The sequence below is a fragment of the Sorghum bicolor genome, chromosome 6, assembly GCF_000003195.3.
Source record: "Sorghum bicolor cultivar BTx623 chromosome 6, Sorghum_bicolor_NCBIv3, whole genome shotgun sequence".
Classification (NCBI taxonomy): Eukaryota; Viridiplantae; Streptophyta; class Magnoliopsida; order Poales; family Poaceae; genus Sorghum; species Sorghum bicolor.
The window spans coordinates 4,080,277-4,100,924 of record NC_012875.2 but is presented as its reverse complement, the minus strand read 5'-3'; the positions used below and the strand labels follow the sequence as shown (position 1 = coordinate 4,100,924).

General features: G+C 43.3%; 2 protein-coding genes and 1 long non-coding RNA gene across 7 annotated transcripts; 1 reads left to right on the top strand and 2 right to left on the bottom strand.

Annotated features, from left to right (window-relative positions):
* Nucleotides 9,338-10,503, bottom strand: LOC8067746 (senescence-specific cysteine protease SAG39). The gene is made up of 2 exons (XM_002446090.2): nt 10,037-10,503; nt 9,338-9,924 (listed from the first exon to the last, which is right to left on the bottom strand). The coding sequence occupies exons 1-2, from the start codon at nt 10,464-10,466 to the stop codon at nt 9,338-9,340; spliced, it is 1,017 nt and encodes a 338-aa protein (XP_002446135.1). The 5' UTR covers nt 10,467-10,503.
* Nucleotides 13,849-18,022, bottom strand: LOC8067745. Of its 5 annotated transcripts, XR_002453867.1 has the most exons (5): nt 17,488-18,022; nt 17,244-17,370; nt 16,708-16,898; nt 14,596-14,819; nt 13,859-14,499 (listed from the first exon to the last, which is right to left on the bottom strand). XR_002453867.1 is itself a non-coding variant. In XM_021462455.1 (4 exons), exons 1-4 carry the CDS (start codon nt 17,249-17,251, stop codon nt 14,441-14,443), a joined length of 498 nt encoding a protein of 165 aa, XP_021318130.1. In that variant the 5' UTR covers nt 17,252-18,022; the 3' UTR covers nt 13,849-14,440. The 5 variants fall into 5 exon arrangements, 1 of the variants encoding a protein (XP_021318130.1); XM_021462455.1 differs by having other exon boundaries at nt 13,849-14,499; nt 14,596-14,835; nt 17,244-18,022; XR_002453866.1 differs by having other exon boundaries at nt 17,244-18,021.
* Nucleotides 19,953-20,430, top strand: LOC110436177. The gene is made up of 2 exons (XR_002453911.1): nt 19,953-20,062; nt 20,340-20,430. It is a non-coding gene; the product is annotated as an uncharacterized LOC110436177 (long non-coding RNA).

The following is a 20,648-nucleotide window of genomic DNA, read 5'->3' as shown; positions in this document are numbered from 1 at the left end:
ACTACATCACTGTGGACAAGATGCTTATACAACCCCAAAATTGTAATTTTTTCTCAAAGAAATCCACACAATCTTTTATCATAAAAGGGCAGTTACAATTAATGACTCTTGCGTGCCAAAAAAATAGAAAATTAATATATGATATCTCAATGAATATCTAGTTCGTGCCATCACTATCGTTTACAGTATTGGTTAAGTCACACAGCGCATACAGGAAAATGAAAACCCCACCACATAAAAATTTCAAACAACATTGATTTTTGTGTGTCATGTATTTAAAATAGGAAGATCTGGTCTTACAAGTCTACATGTATGAAATGGTCTGGACATTTTTATCACAATGTTATGTGATTATTTAAAGAACACTCCAGGCTTCAAGGAACTTTTAAGGAAAATGGACCATCGGCCCATTTAATTTTGATTTTGGTGTTTGATGATCAATATGACTGAATTGAACTAATAAATTTACAAATATTTATTTTGTAGTTTAACAGGGTGTACAAATAGTTTGGACTTTGGCAACAATGTGATCCGGATGATCCACGTCTCCAATGGATCTCTTCCCAGTGATACCGAAAAAGGAACCTTCTTCTCCTCCGCCATTTTATTTCAGGTTATCAAGATAGAAAAGGGTTTTTCTCTCTGTAACAACAGTGTGTCCTAAGAATATGGGAGCCGAGCTCGGCGCAAGATGGCAAAGAAATAAATACAAAAATAAAAAGAAAAAAAACAAAGAAATAAATACTCCCTCCGTCCCAAATTATAAGTCATTCCAAGAATCTTGGAGAGTCAAAGTTTTTCAAGGTTGACCAAATTTATATAACAAAATAATAACATTTTTGGCACCAACCAAGTATCATTAGATTCTTTGTTAGTTATATTTTCATAGTGCACCTATTTTATGACATAAATCTTTATATTTCTCTCTATATTTTTGGTCAAACTTAAAAATGCTTTGACTCTCTAAGATTCTTAGAATGACTTATAATTTGGAATGGAGGGAATACAAAAAATGGAAGAAGAAAACAATACACTGTTGAAAATCAAAGTCTTCACAAAGACTAAAAATAGTGTATGAATGGAAGACTTTGAGTGTGGCCAAATTAATAGAGAGAGGGAGAGAAAATCAGTGAGTTCACGCACACTCTGTGCTCTATAAATATGAGGTAACCCTCATCAGATGTAAGCAATAAGAAAGAAAGTGAATGAAAGAGCTCTCATTTCTCCCAATTCCTCTCTGTTCTTGTTGTTTCCTGTGTCCTGTGTTTGTGTGTGCAAAGAGCTGATTTCTAACACGTTATCAGCACGAGTTCTACCGAGCTAAAAGGTAAGAAGGTAAGAAATCAGTTCCACAACACGCAAACGTGATGGACGAACACATCACGAACTCATCACCAGTGGATATGCTTGAAAGCACCACGGTGATCCTTGAGCATGGCCTGAAGCCATTACTCAGAAGATTGTCCGAAGCAACGATGGCCCAGAAGTGCCAAACCCATCCTTTCGAACGTCGGCCTCGAAGTGCCGTACAAATACTAAATCGTCGTCATCCTAAAGAGGAGCAAGCTGAACCACGCCGCCCCGAAGACTGCGTGCGAACCTAGCAGACCCGACACGCAGGCTGCGGGCATCGCGCTGCCCCGTACAGACCATGAGCGAGCCAGGCCGCAATTGCTGCGTGGTGGGCCGCGAGCCACGGAGGCCGCGCGCCCTGGCCGGCTCGCCGCGCCGCCCGGCCACGCCCGCCAAGGGGCCGCGCGCTCCCCCCTGGTCGGGCCGCGCCGCCGCCGGGAGCTGCGCCCCTGCTGCAGCCGCGGGGGGGGGGGGGGGACGTGCCCCCTCCTATGTCCGCCGAGGCCCACACGAGCCGGCCGCGGGCCCGGCCACCGAAGCAGCGCCGCCATGGGGGAGGCCGCGCCGGGCCCTGGCCGTGCCGCTCGCCGAAGCCGGCTGCATGCGGGCCGCGCCATGGCCGCGACGCTGCCGGGGTCGGGCACCCCTAGCCGCCCGATGTGGGGTCGCGCTCCCCTGCTAAGCCGCTGGGAGAGGGCCGCGTCCCAGTCGGCTACCGTCCGCGCGACATGGCTGGCCGCCGGCAGGCCGCGAGGGCCGCCGCCGCCGTGCCGCGTGCCGTGCGCCTTGGCCTGCCGCAGGCGGGCCACGAGCCAAGTCGCAGGTGCCGCCGCGAGCCAGACCGGCCGCGGGCGGGCCGCGTGCCAGGCCGAGAGCGCCGCCGCGTGCCGGGCTGGCCGTTGCAGGCCGCCGTACCAAGGCCACCTCCCACCTGCTCCTCTTCCTGCCTTCCTGAAGAAGATAAGGAAGAGAGAGAAAGAATAGGAGAGAAATGGATAGGGTTAGGGTTTTATCCTCCCTATTTATGTGAGGCCAGAGTGAATCTAGGCCGTCCATCGTGATGAACGACCACAATTGATTGGGCCGATCTGGTCGGCCCATGAAAGATGATTTTGGTTTGATAACCCATTTAGGATGGGCAGTGCATATTATTTGCGTAAAAAAAGGTGGCCTGAAGTCCACTATAATACAAAATACACGGCCCGAAGTCCGTGAAACATGTGTGGCCTGAAGTCCACCATATTTCTTTTGTTATTGTTGTTATTACTTACTGCATTTAAATTCTACGTATTTACTCCATAAAGGTAATCCAGAAGATTACATGCGGGAAATAAAAAGTGTAGTCCTGAAGATTACACCTAATTGTAATCCTAAAGATTACAATCAAAGACATTTTTTATTTTGATCTATGTGCACTGGACCACTTATCTAGACGGCCTGAAGCCGCTAGACAAAGGCCTGAAGCCTTGTGTCCACGAACTTTTGGTCCATATACAGAGGCTAAAAAGCCACACACATATGATCCGAAGCCCGCAAACAATAAGTAGTGAACCTGCAGTTCACCATGTCATACCACTACGTGGATAGAAGCCCGTAAACTCGTTAAGGCCTGAAGTCCTTACATGACATGACTGTTTATCTTATTGCAAGTTTTATATTACTGCAAGTCATATTTATTTACTACAATTTACTTTCTTACGGTCATTTAATTTTTGCATATTTATGCAAGTATTTATGAGAACCGCATATGATCCTGAAGATTATATGCATGAGATATTTGGGGAAATATAGTCCTGAAGACTATATAAGAATGTGTGATCCTGAAGATTACACATGGTCGTAATCCTGAAGATTACGCGTAACCGACATTCACTAGTCATTGGTCGGACATTGTGAAAATATGATTCGCTAAGCTAGTTGTGAATGACAGCAGCTACCTCACTTGGGGATTGACGTTGAGATGAAAACTTGACGGCTGGTGCCTCGATTACACCATTGTTCAGCCTGAAGCTGGCAATGATGAGCACACAATACTTGATAAAGCAGAGGCATTGCACTCTTTGCAATACCATATACACTCAGACCTGAAGTCTGGATATATAAATGATGATGATTCATAGTAGTCCCTGAAGGACCGCTTTAAACCAACAAAAGTCAATATGACTGGATCGTCTTACATTTTAGATATTATACGTCTGTAACAGCGTACGACTTTGCTTTATACAAGATTGTGTCTAGACCGCGTCTATGTGGCCAGAAGTTCACTAACGCAGATATGATCAGGGAAACTCTTTTATACCTTCCATCCCGACAACATAGTATTATATCAGCAATATATAAGTACCTGAAGTACTATAGGCTGATAACGGTACTATTGGTTGCAAAAGCAATAGAATGAGGTTCTCAAGAACGATCATTCTGCACGGCAACTGTGCCCCGAAGCACATGTTAGCGTTGCTGGGAATTCTAGCAACCACAAAGAGGGCCGTGAAAGGGAAAATTGAAGGGAAAAGAGGTGTCATCCCAAGGGGGTAAAAGCGGATTTGAGAAGGTCACAGGTGAAACATCTTAGCAGTGGGATCGCTGTTCTAGATGTGGAGGCATGGAACATAGGTTCCACAATTGTCGTGCCCCTAAAACACCTAGTTGATCTCTGCCAAAGTTCTTCCAGAAACAAGAACAAGGAGAGTCAACATAAATCCCACCTCACCACTGAGCATGAAGCTCAGAAATGTGGAAGACACATTTGTCACCGTGAAAAGAGATGATGAAAACATCCAAGTTGATGTGAGTGGGGATAACCTTCTCCTGATTTCTGTGATATATCTAGGGACCTGCTAATCCCTGAGATATCATGTTAGTCGCAATAAAATGTCCACATACACCAATTGAGTTTGGCCATTCATGCTCCTGAAGAGCATTTATAGCATGTTGAGTGATGGCCATGCATGCTCCTGCAGAGCATTTTTAATAAGTTATGAATGTTGGTTTATATGCCAAATCTCCAAATTCTCATACCTGGTGGGAGCCCATATGATTGAAGTGGAAACCTGTCCTGTAGACAGTGACACCGCCAATATAATGTTAAGGGAAACTAGATATTTCCAAACATTGACTAGGAAATGGAAGTATTATGACCATTGCCAGAAGCAATGTTCATATCAAGGGCACCGGAAGTGCCGCACTAGTTCTCCCATAAGCATTTAAAGTATGTGGTGGATGTATTTCCTTCATTGGGCTTGTACTACATATACACAATCCCACTAAGAAATATGTTGTGATAAAAGCCATATTATTTTAGAGAAATATGGCATGGCCAATTGGGTCATCCTGAGTTGGATATGATGAGAAAATCATCAATAATTCTATTGGCCATAAAAACTTCCCTAATCCTGAAGATTTTATTTGCACCGCACGTGCAAAGGGAAGGTTAATCACTAGGCCATCCCTCCTGAAGATTAGGGATGAGTCACAAAGAGGCCTAGTTGAGTCCTTGATCAAAAGGATCAAGTGGATAATGTATGGCCATTGCTGCAAAATCAAAGGCTGCCAACCAGCAGTTGGGGCCATGCAGCATTGCATACTGTAAAATTTATCCAACTCAGGTCAACTGCACATCCCCCATATGGATAGTGTGTGAGAAAGAAAGTATTTCCCATCTGCGTATAAGTTATGCGATATATGTGCCAGTATCGCCATATCAGCGTACACCAAAGAAACCCCACCAGAAGTTGAGATGTATGAGCCTATGACTGGGGATCTTCATGAGGCTCAGTATGCTGATTGCATTTCCCAGCATTAGGGGGAGATAGGCATCCAGAAGAATGCCGAGAAATTGCATGAAAAGGAATAAATGCATTCCTTCTAGTAAATCTGGACCAGAAGTTCAGAAAAGTATGCATTTGAAAATTACTGCAAATGAGATGCCAAATGCCTTCACTAATTAGAAAAATGACAAGGCCACATTTACCTGTAGTAAATGTGCTAGAGAGAGTTCGGGTACCCCTGAAGGTTACCAACTCTATTGTCTCCATCCTGATCCTAGGTTGAGGGGGAGACCTCTGGGTGCTCAGACAAGATTTCGTGGAGGCGTCCATGTAGACAAGGTCTTGAGCCACTTGTATCATTTAAAGAATCAGTTGAAGAAGCTCGACCTGAAGTGGAGAATGCCCCTGAAGTGGCAACTCAATCTGAAGTTGAGGAGATCCCTGAAGGACACCATCCTGAAGATGGAAATCCCAATGCGTCAAGCGCGCACCGTCGCATTGGAAGATCGGAACGCCCCAACTCAATCGTTATGGGAAATCACGATGAGTGGGAGGACGATCATGAGGAGATCGTCACTAATTATGCGGAATCAAGAGAGTCATATTATAGAAAGACCGCCGTTGTCAACACATATTTTGCCTCAAAATTGTTGGCTCAATGGATCCGGATCCAAACCAAAGTCCACGGCAGAGTGCCGGAAGCACTCAGATTGGGACAAATGGAAAGCCGCAATTGAGGCAGATTTGCGCTCGCTTTATGAAAAAGAGGTTTCTTGGGCCTGCAGTCCCAACACCTCCAAAGTCATCCCTGAAGGATGCAAATAGGTCTTCCTCCTGAAGAGGAATAAACATGGCACAAAACGAGGCTGGTGGCACAGGGTTCACGCAGAGACCCGACATTGATTATGATGAGACTTACTCTCCTGTTATGAGTGGCATAACGTTCTGATACCTTATATCTATGGCAGCTAACTTGAACTTAAAAATGCAGTTGATGGATATTGTGACCGCATACTAGTATGGTCACTTGATTCGGGAATCCACATAAGAATCCCTAAAGGACTAAAGATCCCTGGACCGAATCAAAATCGCAACATGTTTAGCGTCCGCCTGCAGCGGTCGTTGTATGGGTTGAGACAATCCAGAAGGATGTGGTTCAACCAATTAAGTAACTTTCTCCTGCAAAGAAGTTACATCAATAATGATGATTGTCCCTATGTTTTCATAAAGAAATCCAATGATAGATTTTGCATCATCTCTGTCTATGTCGATGATTTGAACATCATCGAGACTACAAGGGACATTGAGGAAGCGATAGCTTACCTCAAGGCGGAGTTTGAGATGAAAGACTTGGGCAAGACCAAATTTTGTTTGGGCCTACAGCTCGAACACCTCCCTGAAGGAGTGTGTGTACACCAGTCCACTTATACTAAGAGGGTACTTGAAAAATTCAATATGAGCAAGTGTCACCCTCTTAAGACCCCCATGGTGGTCTGATCCCTGGAAGCGGATAAGGACCCATTTAGATCCAAGGGTGATGATGAGGAAGTATTGGGACCCGAAGTTCCATACTTAAGCGCCATTGGAGCACTGATGTACCTTGCAAACTACACTAGACCTGACATTGCGTTTGCAGTAAATCTGTTGGCAAGGTACAGTGCTGCCCCAACCAGGAGAGACATTGGGTTGGTGTCAAAACCATCTTGAGGTACCTACAAGGTACACAAGAAATTGGTCTATGGTTCCCGAAGAACCAAGCTCCAACCATGGTGGGATATGTGGATGCTGGCTGTATGTCTGACCCACATAAGCCAGATCACAGACTGGTTTTGTCTTTCTCTGTGGTGGAGCAGCCATTTCCTAGCGGTCTATGAAATAGACCCTGGTTGCCACATCGACCAACCACTCAGAGAGAATTGCTTTGTATGAGGCTGCACAAGAATGTGTTTGGTTGTGACGAATGATCAATCACATCCAGAAGTCATGTGGTTTGAACGTCGCCGACACCCCCACCATTATCTATGAAGATAATGTGGCTTGTGTTGCACAAATGTGCCTGGGTTATGTCAAGAGCAATATCACGAAGCATATTGCTCCAAAAACTCTTTTATCCCCATAAGCTCCAGAAGAGCGGGAAGATAAATATCCTGCAAGCAAAGATCTTTTCATGAAATCTCTATCTGCCTCTAGCTTCTATAGGTGCATTCATGGAATTGGTATGAGGCGGCTTAGAGGGTTGCAGGGTTTAGGGGGAGACCAGCCCCAAAGACATAATCTATGACCGTGGTCCTGAAGATCACGAGTCGGTCCTGAAGATCAACCTGTTGTACTCTTTTTTCCTTGATGAGTTTTTCCCACTGGGTTTTCTCATGCAAGGTTTTTAACGAGGCAACAGGTGCAACATAAGCGATGCGTGTGATGTACTCTTTTCTCCTACCCTTTTTTCCCATTGGATTTTTGGGGAGAGTTTTTAACGAGGCATACACATGGCATAAATTTGGCCAAGGGGGAGTGTTGAAAATCAAAGTCTTCAAAAAGACTAAAAATAGTGTATGAATGGAAGACTTTGAGTGTGGCCAAATTAATGGAGAGAGGGAGAGAAAGTCAATGAGTTCACACACACTCCATGCTCTATAAATATGAGGTAACCCTCATCAGATGTAAGCAATATGAAAGAAAGTGAATGAAAGAGCTCTCACTTCTCCCAATTCCTCTCTATTCTTGTTGTTTCCTGTGTCCTGTGTTTCTGTGTGCAAAGAGCTGATTTCTAACATACACAACGTGCATGCACAAGGGCGAGGTGGACGTGCTGCCGTTCCGCCTTGCATGCTCGCTTGCGACCCTGACAAAATTAGCAGCGCCCGCCCAGCAGCCAGCGCGTAGTTTTTTTTTGCTAAAATAGGTACTCCCTTAGTTCCAAAATGAGTGTCATTTGTGCTTTCTGATAAATAATTTTAACTAAATATATATTAAAAATATTAATATTTAAAGTACATAAATAATATTAGTTGAAAGATCTTGGAGTCTAGTTTTTTAACAAATTTATTTGGAGATACAAATATTACACGTATTTTCTTTAAATCGGATCAAACTTGTAGCACAAAAACCTAAAATGACACTTAATTTGGAATGGAGGGAGTAGTTGCTACTATAGCAACTAGTCGAACAGTATGGAGAAAATGGCTTCCAACAATCCAACCTACTAACGGCTCTATTTGCAATGTGCGCTATAAATATAAGTTAGAACTGGCGAAATGGGGTGTGAAGTTGCCGAGAAAAATACAAAGTGAGATGATACTCTATTTTAGTGATCTCGACATGCATAGTGCTTAGAGAAATATTTGGTGATTAGTGTAGATGCTTTGCGAAGTGCTTAGGTAAGTTCGAGCACCGCTTTGCGCTTGCTCTAGGTATTAGGCCTAGTGTTTAGTCAGGTTGGCACAGCACTTGATCTTAGATGCTTGCGTCCACCATGTTTGTACTCAGCGAGGCTTGTAAGTCTTACGAGAGCATACCAACCACGTGTGTAAGAGGAAACAAGGCTCATGGCATTTTCAGTCAGAAGCTTGATGGTGAAGACGGCATGGAGCGGTTTAGGAGAGGATTGCCACGAGACACACTGGAGACCCACTTGGCGTGAGGAAGGCCCAGGGCTATCCACAGATTTACCCGACTGAGTGGTTGGCCCTTGCGAGGGGATTCAATGAGGACTTGGGGGAAGCTTGAGTATTTCTCGATACATCGGTAAAAATACCAGTGTCCTCGACGGAAGTTTACATCTCTACCTCATCTTTACCTTCTATATTTCTATTGTGTATCTTGGTTATGTACTTACTTTTCTAGCTTAGTTTGATAGGCTAGTTGATGATAGGATTGGAGCTTACGGTGCTTAACTCTTTTGTGGTAGAGATAGTGCAACACACCTAGCAAAACCATAGTTGTACTTTTAGATAGTTATTTATTTACATGCAGAAGTTTAGGTTGTCTAATTCAACCCCTCTTAGGCGTCACAGTCGTTTCAAAACTTTGTATGGAGCTTTAAGATACTATTTCAAATGTCGATAATATATACAAAGTTCACAAACATGAAAAAAGTTACACATGTACAATGTACAGTACATAAAGAACAAACTGTGTATAGGAGTGCAGAAGGCACACATATAACGATTTCAATACAAGCTGATGATGTTTTTTGAAACAAACTCTTGGTTGTTTTTCTACTCTGTGGGGTACGAAGGCTTCATGGCAAGGCCACACATTCCTTGTTTGTCAGAAATGTCCTTCTCCATCCTTAGGAATCCCTTCTCTCCCCATGTGGTGCCCCAAGAATTCTTCAAAATCCAATACTTTGTGCCATCACTCTCCACGCCATACCCGATGGCAGCAATCCCATGATCCAGCTCAGTGCCACAAGAGCCAGTCATCACACCACCGGAATAAAGCATAAAAGTCCTATCACTCGCATCGACAGCGACAGACACGGGTTGATTGGCCACGGCCTTCATGAGTGCAGCCTCGTCGTTCACTGGCACGTCCTCGTGACCTTTGATGGTTGCAGCGCTCTTTGATCCACCCTTGCATTTGCCGTCTACTGCCTTATATGGATAGCTCGACACGGTGGCGAGGCCTCCATTCTTGATGACGAACTCAAAGGCACTATCCATCCAGCCGCCCTCGCAACCCTCATCCATGCTGTGGGTGTCGCAGTCCACCAGTTCTTGCTCGGAGAGTGAGATGAGGTTGCCCGTGCTTAGCTTCACAATGCCCTCCATGGCAGCTACAGCCGAGAATGCCCAGCAGCAACCTACAATTATTTATTTGTGTCATTGTACATGTCATCAAAAGATCTTAACCACCATGTATATATCACCACATAAATAATTAACTGTTTCAAGTATGATCACAATTGCACATACCACATTGGCCTTGGTTCTTGATAGGTGTGACAGCTCCCTTGGTCCTCCAGTCCACAGCTGTCGGAAGCGCACTGACACTCAAGTTCTCATACTTGAATCCAGTTGTTGGAACCTTTTCTGCTGAAATTGGTTTGAAACCTTTGTTTGCTTTGAACTCTTCAATGGTCAGATCAGCAAACTGGTTGATACCAAGCCAGAACTTGTTGTTCTTATTGGTATTGAATGACTCGACAAATGCCACATTATCCTTGAACACCTCAAAACGCCGTGCCTTCTCAGCTGCATCCTTGTAGACACGGCCATACTCAACCATCCAATTCTCGTGCCTTTCGACCATGGCCGCATCGCTCAGCTCACGAGCAGCTAGGACAGAACTGCATAAGCTGGCACAACCAAGGATGGCAAGGAGGAAAGCCTTGGAGCTGACCATGATCTACTCTGCTGCTGTTTCCAACTTTGCTGTCGCTTTTGTGTACTCTTTTTGCTATGGATGTGTAGAAATGAGGAGGGTGGTATGTCTTTATATAGCCCTCCTATTGCCGTAATGAGTAAACCAGTGAAGGTGTGTTCAATCCTTTTTTAATGCCGTGAGTACATACATACGGACCGCAGCGTGCAGGTCAAGTTTGTTACTCAGTATATATTCTTGTTCTTGCTGAATGAAGAAACGTATGGTATCTGCTGAGACCTGAGAGTGACCCACAATCAGCTAGAAATACAAATTATAGTAATCCTAGAATGCTGTGTGGAATTGACAATACAGCGCCTAGTAACTTTCACATTAGTTAACTGAAAGAATTAATATTCAAGTCACAGAATGTACACCCGAATCACACACCGAACCGGCTCTTCTAACTTAGCAATTTTATACGTCCAGGGACATACTTCGCCCAATGCCCTCTATTGGTGATCCAACACCAAGAAGCAAACAGCTAGAGAACCCAGCACTGACGTCAATCCATAAGCTTGGATGAGTGAGAAGGGAAAAGGCGCAAGAAGATTTGAAAACTGTGGGCGGACTGCACAGATTGGCTTGCGTTTGTGAAAAAAAGGCTTGTATTCGTTGGAGAGAACTGAATAGACAGAGGGTGAAGGAGTGATCGCCGGGTTATTCCATCGATGGAGGGGATGATTGGTTGGGTTATTCAAGCGCTCGAGTGACAAGCTGCCTTGCTCTTGTATTCTATACCATGGAGACTGAAGAGAAGCTAACTTGACATCAAAGGGTTTTGTTGTTTCAATCCCATGTACAGAACTACAACTACTCTTTGCTTATATATTCTGTTTGCCATGAGATCTAGAATTAGTAAAAGAATTTTCTCTGCAATTGCATAAGTCCGCAACTTACATTAATGGATTTTATTGTTTCAATCCCATATACAATGACTCTTTCCTTATATATTCGGTTTGCCATGAGATCTAGAATTAGTAAAAGATTTTTCTCTGCAATTACTCAAGTCTCTTGCTCGTGTTACATTTTCTGTTCTAGAGAAATGATACCTTGTTTGGGGAAAAAATTGTATGGACGATGGGTGCAGCGTGCGGTATGTGCGCCCCCAAGCTCGATTGATGTCACGTGGACGCCCATTCCATCGGATGGCAGGTGTAAATAACTCGGCCCTGTCCTTCCCATCGGCCGCGCCTCAGCAAATGGCTCGGCTCCATATCGACTCGCTCGGTCCTTCCCCTCGCGACCCTCCAGAGCACCACGCGGCCTGTACCTGTGGTGGCCGGGGAAGAGGTGAAGAGCATGGCGGGGAGGTCGCGAACGACGACAGGATGGCTCGACGAGGCGCTTCTGCTGCGGCGCTTGCAGCAGTGGTCGCCCACACAGATGAGCAGGGAGACGAGAGTGGCGGCGGTGGAGGAGCTTGTGCCGATGTGAGACTGTCCATCGCGTCGCAGGAAGCTGGACGCGTCCTTGCCGAGGAGCTTGTGCTGACGCATCCATCATCATCATCATCGTCGTCGTCGTCGTCATCATCATCATCATCATCCTTGTTGTTGTTGTTGTTTAAATGTTAGATAATAAGATAACTAAAAGAAATGTGAGATATGAGTCACCTCTGTGGGGGTCCTCCCGCAAGCTAGCTTTCAACATACGGTCTGAGGTTCAGCAAGGAATCTTGCTAGCTGGCGGGTGTTGTGTCCTGATTTTTGATTTATGGTCTTCTTTAAGCGTGCAAGGAGGCTCCCCCAAGCTTGTCTTATAGAAATTACAAGGCAACTATACTTGAAGTTGAAAATTTTATTATTATTCTCATTTATTAATTAATATATATATTTTTTTATCAAGGCTCACCAAACAAGTTTCCATCTATGTTGTCATCTCAAAGACTTACCCTCATGAAGTTGATAAATTCCTCTAGGGGTTAGCCCGTATGATGAACCAAAGTCTATACTAGCAGTTTTGGTCCAATAACCAAACTAGACACCATGTCTAATTTGATAAATATAGGCTATTTAAGTTAAGCACCATGCTTAAATTTAAAATCCTATAGAAGGATAATCATTACATCCGAATTTCAAACTAAGCACCATGCTTATTTTAAAAGATATAAAACCAAAACTCCAAACCAAAACATTGAGGAAGAATGAAATGATAAATGAGAATCATACAATGGAGGTGAAAATATTGAACGGTGGTGAACAAAGGAAGCATTTATTTTTATTTATTTTTCTTTTCTTTTTTATGCATGGTAACAAAAAGTAGTGAGAGTGCAAGATACAAGTTATCTTGTTGGTGTCCTTCCCCAAGCAAACTCTTAACCTATTGTCTGGAGTTTGCTTGGTGAAGTCCCCGATGAAGGTACATTATTTTTATACATTTTATATATGATTTTTATTCAGCTATGTCCATGCTTAGTACTTTTCGGTTCAATGGCCAAACTAGACATCATGTTTTAATTTGATCAAATTAGACTAAACAACCTAAGCACCATGTTTAATTTGAAAAGTCTATAAAAGTATGATCACACGAAGTGGATCATACCCAAACCAAAGCATACTTGCATAGATCATGGGAAGATAACAAAGATTTTATAAAAGGTAATGTTGTTATTCCTTGGTTTTATCATTCAAAGTTTACACTTAGCAGTTTTAGAACAAGATTAAACATATTGTTTAATTAAGGTAGGCAAATAAAATAATGTATGATCCTAACATTTCAAAGGTTACATGGACCAGTAATCTATGTAAGCTAAGATCTATGATCTCGTGCTTAGAGCACTTACAATCCAAAAAAAACAAAATAATAACTAAATGACACACAGCTATGTGACTGTACTTTTACTTCGATTCCTGAGTTTTGAAACGTTAAACTGGATAGCATGCCCGTACGTTGCTACGGGACAACTAAATTTTATAGTAAAAACACATAGATCGCATGATAAGATAATAATATTGTGAAACTAAACATCAATGTTAAACTGAAAATTAATCAAAAAGAAAAATTCATGAAATTAACACATTTATGGATAGCGCGACATCGCAGGCTTATAAACTCTACTGTATAGATATTTTTCTGATGCGGCTAAGATAACTTTTTATATCAGCGAGAAAAAATCTCCAAAATATTTAATTTCGTGGTACATGATGGTATGGATGCTGAGGAATAGATCACTGGCACATAAAAGAAACGGATCTCAGATAATTTTTCTTACTGATATAAAATATCACGGAAAGGTTAGTGACTGTCAATTTCACAAACTTTGTTTTTTATATTATTAACATCGGTAAAATCTCACAATATTATTATCTATCATGCAATCCATGTGTTTTTAGTATAAAAGTTAATGCTCATGCGTTGCAAGTTGGAAAAAATAAAGTCAAGACAATTGAAGGTCGACAAAAAAAATAATATTTTGGATTTCGAGATAGCAATACTATTGGACCATCCCCTAAAAAAGAATTCAAACCAGACATCGCGACTCTTAAGTTGCTCTAAGCCTACTCAGTAACACATATGTCTTCAATCATGATTTGCTCATGTGAAGCCTGTGGAAAAAAATACAAATATAAAAAACTTCAAACTCAGCAACCATAAGTTTGAATTCCTATAGTGTTGTTCGCGCCAATGGCTAGGCAGCGGCGGAAGCAATTCCACAACAGGCATGGGTGCAACATTACCAGTATCTTGACCTCGTGGTGCTTGTTCGGCGACCAGCAGTATTGTGCAGCCTCAGCCTATGTCGCAATGTTCTATGGTTTATCAAATCCGCCTGAGGCCAAGCAAATCTGGAAAAGCGATGTCCTTCCATGAGTCAAAAAATTCTTTTGGCTGATGATGCATGGACATTGTTGGACTGCTGCTAGGAGACATTGTCATGGGTTGCAGAGCTCTGAAGAGTGCATCATCTATGACCAGGCGCCGGAAACTATGGATCACCTTCTGCTAGGTAGTGTTTACAGTAGAGAAATTTGGCAACAATCATAAGGAAGCAAACATTGTATCTTCCCCTTCCCTGGTAAGCACAAAAACAAACATGAAACAGAAACTATGCACACAGATACTGAAGAGACAAATTCAGATTAGCTGTAGACAAAGCAACTATACTGACCATCATTTATATGATATGTACTGTGGTGGTTGTGCAGCCATGAGCCCATGATAGCAACAGATAGGGGGTGGAAAATTTTGCTTAGGTACCAGTCCACACATGCTCCCCGGCTCCTGAGATGGCCGTCAAAGGGCACAGACCCTTCCAGGATGGCCTTGTCAAGTGTGGTGGAAGATGGTGTCCTCCAACACCAAATATGTTGTCGTGTGCATGTCAGCTGAACCCTGAATGTTACGACAACTTGATTGAGAATTGTCAGCACGCTTAAGCTAAACTATTGAATGACAAAGAATCCAATCTAAAATTTACCCCTAGCGCTCACCAATAAATAATCCACCAAGAAGCAAATTTACTATCTAGAATGACAACATTCAAAAATAAAAACATGCCCTGAAACTGCAGTACTAAAATAAAGAAAAATCAAACAAATTGCAGAAATACACATATTATTAGAATTGAAGAGGAAAATAGTATTGCTGCCGCACAACCCTTGCTCATCACAACCAATGGCTGACCCCTAATGCCCGGATAAATCTGGCTTTCCCATAAAGAAGCAGATGAGCTACTCTCTCTTGAGAGAAAGGAGATCCCTAGGAATTGCTTGAGCAGCTGCCCCAGACGACCATAAGGCAAATTAACAATTGATATTTACTAACTATGCAAGTAGCAGAAGAATTTGCTTTCCAGTTCCCAAAATCGACACAGGGAAAATGGCATGCCAAACAGAGTTGTATATGAAACCGACAAAAATCTTCGTGTTCATGAAGTATTGAATGCGACTAAACTTATGTTTGCCTATACAAATACACCAGTCCTGGAAATCAGAATAGGTCTTAGCTTATGGTTTAAAACTATCATAATTCATAAGTCCCAATTGACAAGAATTAACTGGATGATTGATACTTGATTTAATTTTAGCAATGTAACTTGATCATGTTTAAGAACAACTCGCCAAAGAATAAATCTCTCAAAATATATTCAGATTCGGTTAAGTTTTTAGATGAGCACATAAATGTCTGTTGATTATCAAACTCAAACACATAGATGTTAAATAAATTTACAAAACCCACAGGTCAGTTAAATTCAGTAGTAGCAGCGGAACTACAAAAACCAGGGCATGTCCTTTCTTTGATCATTTCATTCTTGCATATAATAGTTGAGATGGTAAAAGCATGTTCACGAACAACTGTTGGAGATTGAATGCTACATAGTTCTCAGATTGCAAGGCAAACTTTTCCATAGTTCTTTTATCTGTTATGCTTGTTTTAGACTTCGGCATAAGTACTAAAGTGTGGACGTAACAGGTGATAACTGGAGACCTTTGCTGAATGAAAGGCAGCCTATGAGATGTAGATTCATAAGCTGCCAAGAGGATATTATATAAAAATACATGAAAACATGTGGCTTGTTTTTTCCAATGCACTGATCACTGAATTACTAAAACTAGTGTAATAACTGGAGAACTTTGCTGAATGAAAGGCAACTTATGAGATGTAGATTCATAAGCTGCCAAGAGGACATATGAAAATACATGAAAAATTAATGGCTTTCTGGAAGTGAGGAGCTGCGTCCTTGGCTCCTTGTCAAGATCCTTATGTGATCGAACTGGTTCTGACAAATCTTTTGACAATTCAAATTGAAGCCTAGATATTTTTATCAGACACGCAAGAGAGCTGTATATCTTTATATTAAGCTTAGATATGTGTAGCATTAATTCTATCAGTGTCTCAGCAATATGTCGCGAGGTCCTATAAAGTATAAACTATACATACCAATGGCAATATATCAGACTTAAATTGAAAAACTAATGGTCAAACTCATTATCGGACATAATTGGCTGATAAATTTCATCCATAAATTTGAATTATTGGCTCATAAATTACCAATTATCGGACATAATCAGATTTATCAGCCAGCAGCCATGTTTTATGCATAGATGGAAGGTCATATTCTAGTACACAATAACTGTCACCCTGATATACGAGCAGCATCATTTTTAATGCAATAAAATCTAGTTTAACCATGATTGGGTAATATTATACATATGCTAGACAATACAACATCATGGGTTGCATGCAGGAAAACAAATGAAATGAAGGTTATGATTCTTACTTTTTAGTAGGGCAGACTCAAAATCAGAATCGGAATCATCAAGGTTAACTTTATAGCTGGCTCTGGCTGGAAGAGTGTCCCAAAAATCATCAGGTAACTCTTGGAAAACCCAGTCCTCCATGATGGCATTTTTCTTGCCTTGTGTAAGGGAACGAGCAAGCAGCTCTGGGACTGGCCCTGCTTCTTCACCACTGTGTACCAGGCAGAAATGAAGGTTTTCTGAGTAAGTAGCCAACAATTTTACAGAATAAGATGGTATCTATGACTATAGGGACTGTCCTTGCTTCTTAGCAACTATTAATCCAAAGGAAAGATAAGGTTTTATCTGAGAAATACTGACAATCTAAGATCAAAAAGTAAGATAGATTAGAACTGTCCACAACAATTTTGTTCTGTCAAGGCAGCATATCTGTGGAAACATAATTGCTCTTTCCACTTTCACATTTTGTATATGGATTCGCACAAGTCAAACAACAATAGAGTACCTGTCTAATCATATAACAGTTTCAAAACAGTTGAAGAAAAATTGCCCCTACCTTACCATCAAGTAGGGGTCCTTTGCAAGGCGCCTCCCCTCCCTGAGACACTATGTGAACCAGCAGTGGCTCAAGAGCGAGTCACCAGCTTCCTCATGATGCGTACATACTTCTTCCCCTCGACCCTCTAGCACACCGGCCCGCAAGTAGTGCGCACCAGATCCAATTTTTCACCACGTGGAATCAAATCAACTATTGAAACTCGATGCCCAGCTAGCAGGCGAGGCGATGTGTAGTGGCTTACCAGGTGGGTGGTGGACCTGCTCATGGATCCTAAGTAGTCTCCGCGATGAGGTTCACGAGCCTGTGCCGCTCCTCGCCGTGGTAGTCGCTCACGTCGTGACCACGGACCCCATCCCGTCGATCAACATGGAATTCGCCGGGGAGTGAACCGGAAGGACGAAAACCACTACCGGGGCAAGCCGGGGACGGTGAACGGGAAGAGCTCGGCAGGGACATTGGAGTTTCGGGAGAAGCAGAGCGGGCAGATCCAGATCTTGGTGGTGAAGTCGACGCACACAAAGAGGTTGAGGAGCACGGAGAGGGAGGTTCGCAGCGGAGCGGAGGGTAAGGGAGCGGAGGCGGGGACATCACCGAGGGGTCGGCGGCCGACATCGGCGAGCAGCGGGGCAAGCAGATTGAGGCAGGAGGGATGTCGGGGCCATTGCGTGCGAGGTGAGGTGAAATCAGGGTGAGCATGGGGTTGCACGGAGGCAGAGCGCGTGATTGAAGGAGGAGATTGCAGTCGCAAGTAAGTCCTGCGCCGGGAGGGAAGCCGTAAGTCACAGGTGAAGCGGACCGACGGAGCGAAACAAAATGTCGCACCATGAAATAGTCTTACTTTTGTTCTTTTTAGTTGTATAGGAGAATACCAACATCTTTGGCCTCCTTTGAAGTTACAGAAGGCGCAATGCAAAGACTTGTTATGCTCATCAATATATAAATTCCATATCACTAGATGCTTATTGTTTGACGACATATTGGATACTTTGCTGCAAATTCAGCAATATTCATGCATGAGTTTCCTCCTTTCTGCATTATTGTGCCTTGTCCATATTCTTCGTCCACTTAGCAAGCATAAGCATTCATCCCAAATTCACTCTTGCTATCGCCGTCCATCACCTCCTAAAAATGCATTTTGATATAGTCGCCAGTTCCACTTCCACCACACTCCACTAGCATGGCCGGCGTCATTGAAGCCGTCTGAAATGGCGGCGACACGGAAGAGGCTTGGCAGGGGCGGCGCGGCGGGGAGGACGATGTAGCGGGTGGTGACGAGCGTGGGGCGGAGGCCGTGGCACGCGAGGTGGCGCCGGCGGGCGAACTGGATGATCAGCAGCATCGCGCTGGTGTGGCCATGCAGCGCGCCCCGGAACGGCAGGAGCCGCACTATGAGCGCACGGTGGCTCCTCTCGCCGGAGCTGGAGGCGGCGGAGGAGGAGGACGAGGAGGAAGGCGAGGTGGTGCCGGCCCTCGGCGCGTGGCTGCCCTTGGCGGTTCATTGGCTCCAAGATTGTTCGCTCGCTTGTGTCTTGTTTGCTCCCTTGCACGACACTTGTTTCCGTTGGTGGCATCAGGGCGGCGGTTAAATACAACAATAGGAGTGGCGCGCAAGGTTCTTCGTCTCTCCTGCCGTGGACTGAAAGCAAAGCTGCGTTGACTTGTGAACTCGGCGCACGTGCATCACGCATGCCGAGCAATTGAGCCAGCCGTCGCTTATCCAGTCAACTTATAATTTTGAAGGAGCTTTTCTACGACCTTTCGGGCTACTTTGGCAGGAGGGGATCCCGGAGGGTTCGCAGCGACTTCCCCGGGCCGAGAAACCACGCGGCCACTTTCTCTGGATAGATTGGTCGCGCTCTTTGGAAACACACTCACGCGGGGTCACGCGGGGACACAAGTCCGCTTCCCTTCGTTTTCCACGGGGAAGAAAACCACGAGTCAGGAGACCAGGAGCGTTTCCCCGACGGGTCGCGCTCGCGCAACTGCAGTCGCGAGGCTTCTACAATGTGGATTAATGCAGCAGTAAATCACCTAGGATTGAATGAGATTCTCTTCTACAATGTTTTGAAATTTCCGGTTTCATGGTGGATTAATGCAGCAGTAAATCAGATGAGCTTGGTTGGAATGCGCATGGATCTTGAGCTTGTGTCGTCAGACATCTGTTCTTCTCGGCCCTGATTTGTTCTTGCTCTGTTTTACAGTAGTTAGTACTAGGCAATTTCTCTCCTGGAAATTGGAATCCTCTACTTAGTAGTACAAGCTAAAAACTAAAATGGCCAGTGGGCTAACTGAAATTGAAATGTTGTACTTAGTACACAAGCTAATAATAAATCATTCAAAACTGTTACTTATTCAGGTTCTGTTCTATTTACAAATAACAATAGAAAAGATACAGTTCGGTGCATAAATAATTGAGTTGCAAGGATAAGCTTTCATTATTGGGGGGAATAAGGTGGGACAATGTGTGCCTCGCATACCCTTGTCTATGTTACTCTTCTTAATGCTCTCATGAAAAAAAAAGAGTGGTGGGCACTGTAGATTCTTAGTGAACTTTAATTATTCTCTCCATTTCTCTGATGCGAGTCAATTATTAGATCTAGCTTTCTGTCCAAATGTTTGCATATTCAAATATGTTTTCTTTTGTAGTCATCAATTTAGCAAATCTTCTAAATTCAATCTGTTTGACTTAGTTGGATGCAGGCATTGGATCTTGACCCTGGTGATGGTACCTTGTTCTCAAACAAGAGCCTTTGCTGGCTTCATTAGTTTCTCTTGCATGCAGTGAATGAGGCTTGACTACCAAAGGCCTGCTACTGGTAGGGTGCAACTCTGATGTTTTTTTTAGATTACTAAATAAAAACATTTCGGCCTTCACATTCACAATTGAATGCTTATAGCCAAACGATACAAATATGGTACTTAGACTAATGTTTCGCTACACAGACAACAAAATCCCCCTAGCTGACTCCAGACTACTGGCTGCAGCAACACAGATAGCCCACAACTCTGATGTTACTGAATGTGATGCTCTATTATATAGTTTGTCAATTCTAGAAATAGTTTTTTGCCATTCACCATATCTTGCATTCTCAGGACTACAAGAGTGCATGTGAAGCGATTGTTTGATGGAATTGTTGGACCTAGAATACTGAATTTGAGGATGCTCCAAGGTATCCATCTGCCCCTTTACGATGTGGCATGTGTGTTTCATTTGTACTAAAAAATTTGAGATTTTTGAGACATTATTTTTGATTTGTTTTCTTCATCTGTACTCAAAAGTTGCTTCCATTTTCAGGTGGTGTTAGCCTGAGTTTACTTCAGTTCTGCAACCTAAACAGCTTTAGGACCAATGGGGTTCGCTTTCTTCATGGGCTTATCAGTTCCTTAGTACTTCAATGAGTA

Bases quoted from the DNA above. Each gene is read 5' to 3' on its own strand.
- LOC8067745 (XM_021462455.1), bottom strand. The intron at 14,836-16,707 runs GTAAGAATCATA...TTCTCAATCAAG, and splicing joins TGAGTCTGCCCTACTAAAAA to TTGTCGTAACATTCAGGGTT. The intron at 14,500-14,595 runs GTCAGTATAGTT...TGTGCTTACCAG, and splicing joins TACATATCATATAAATGATG to GGAAGGGGAAGATACAATGT.
- LOC8067746 (XM_002446090.2), bottom strand. From the start codon at position 10,466: ATGGTCAGCTCCAAGGCTTTCCTCCTTGCCATCCTTGGTTGTGCCAGC. The intron at 9,925-10,036 runs GTATGTGCAATT...AAATAATTGTAG, and splicing joins CAAGAACCAAGGCCAATGTG to GTTGCTGCTGGGCATTCTCG.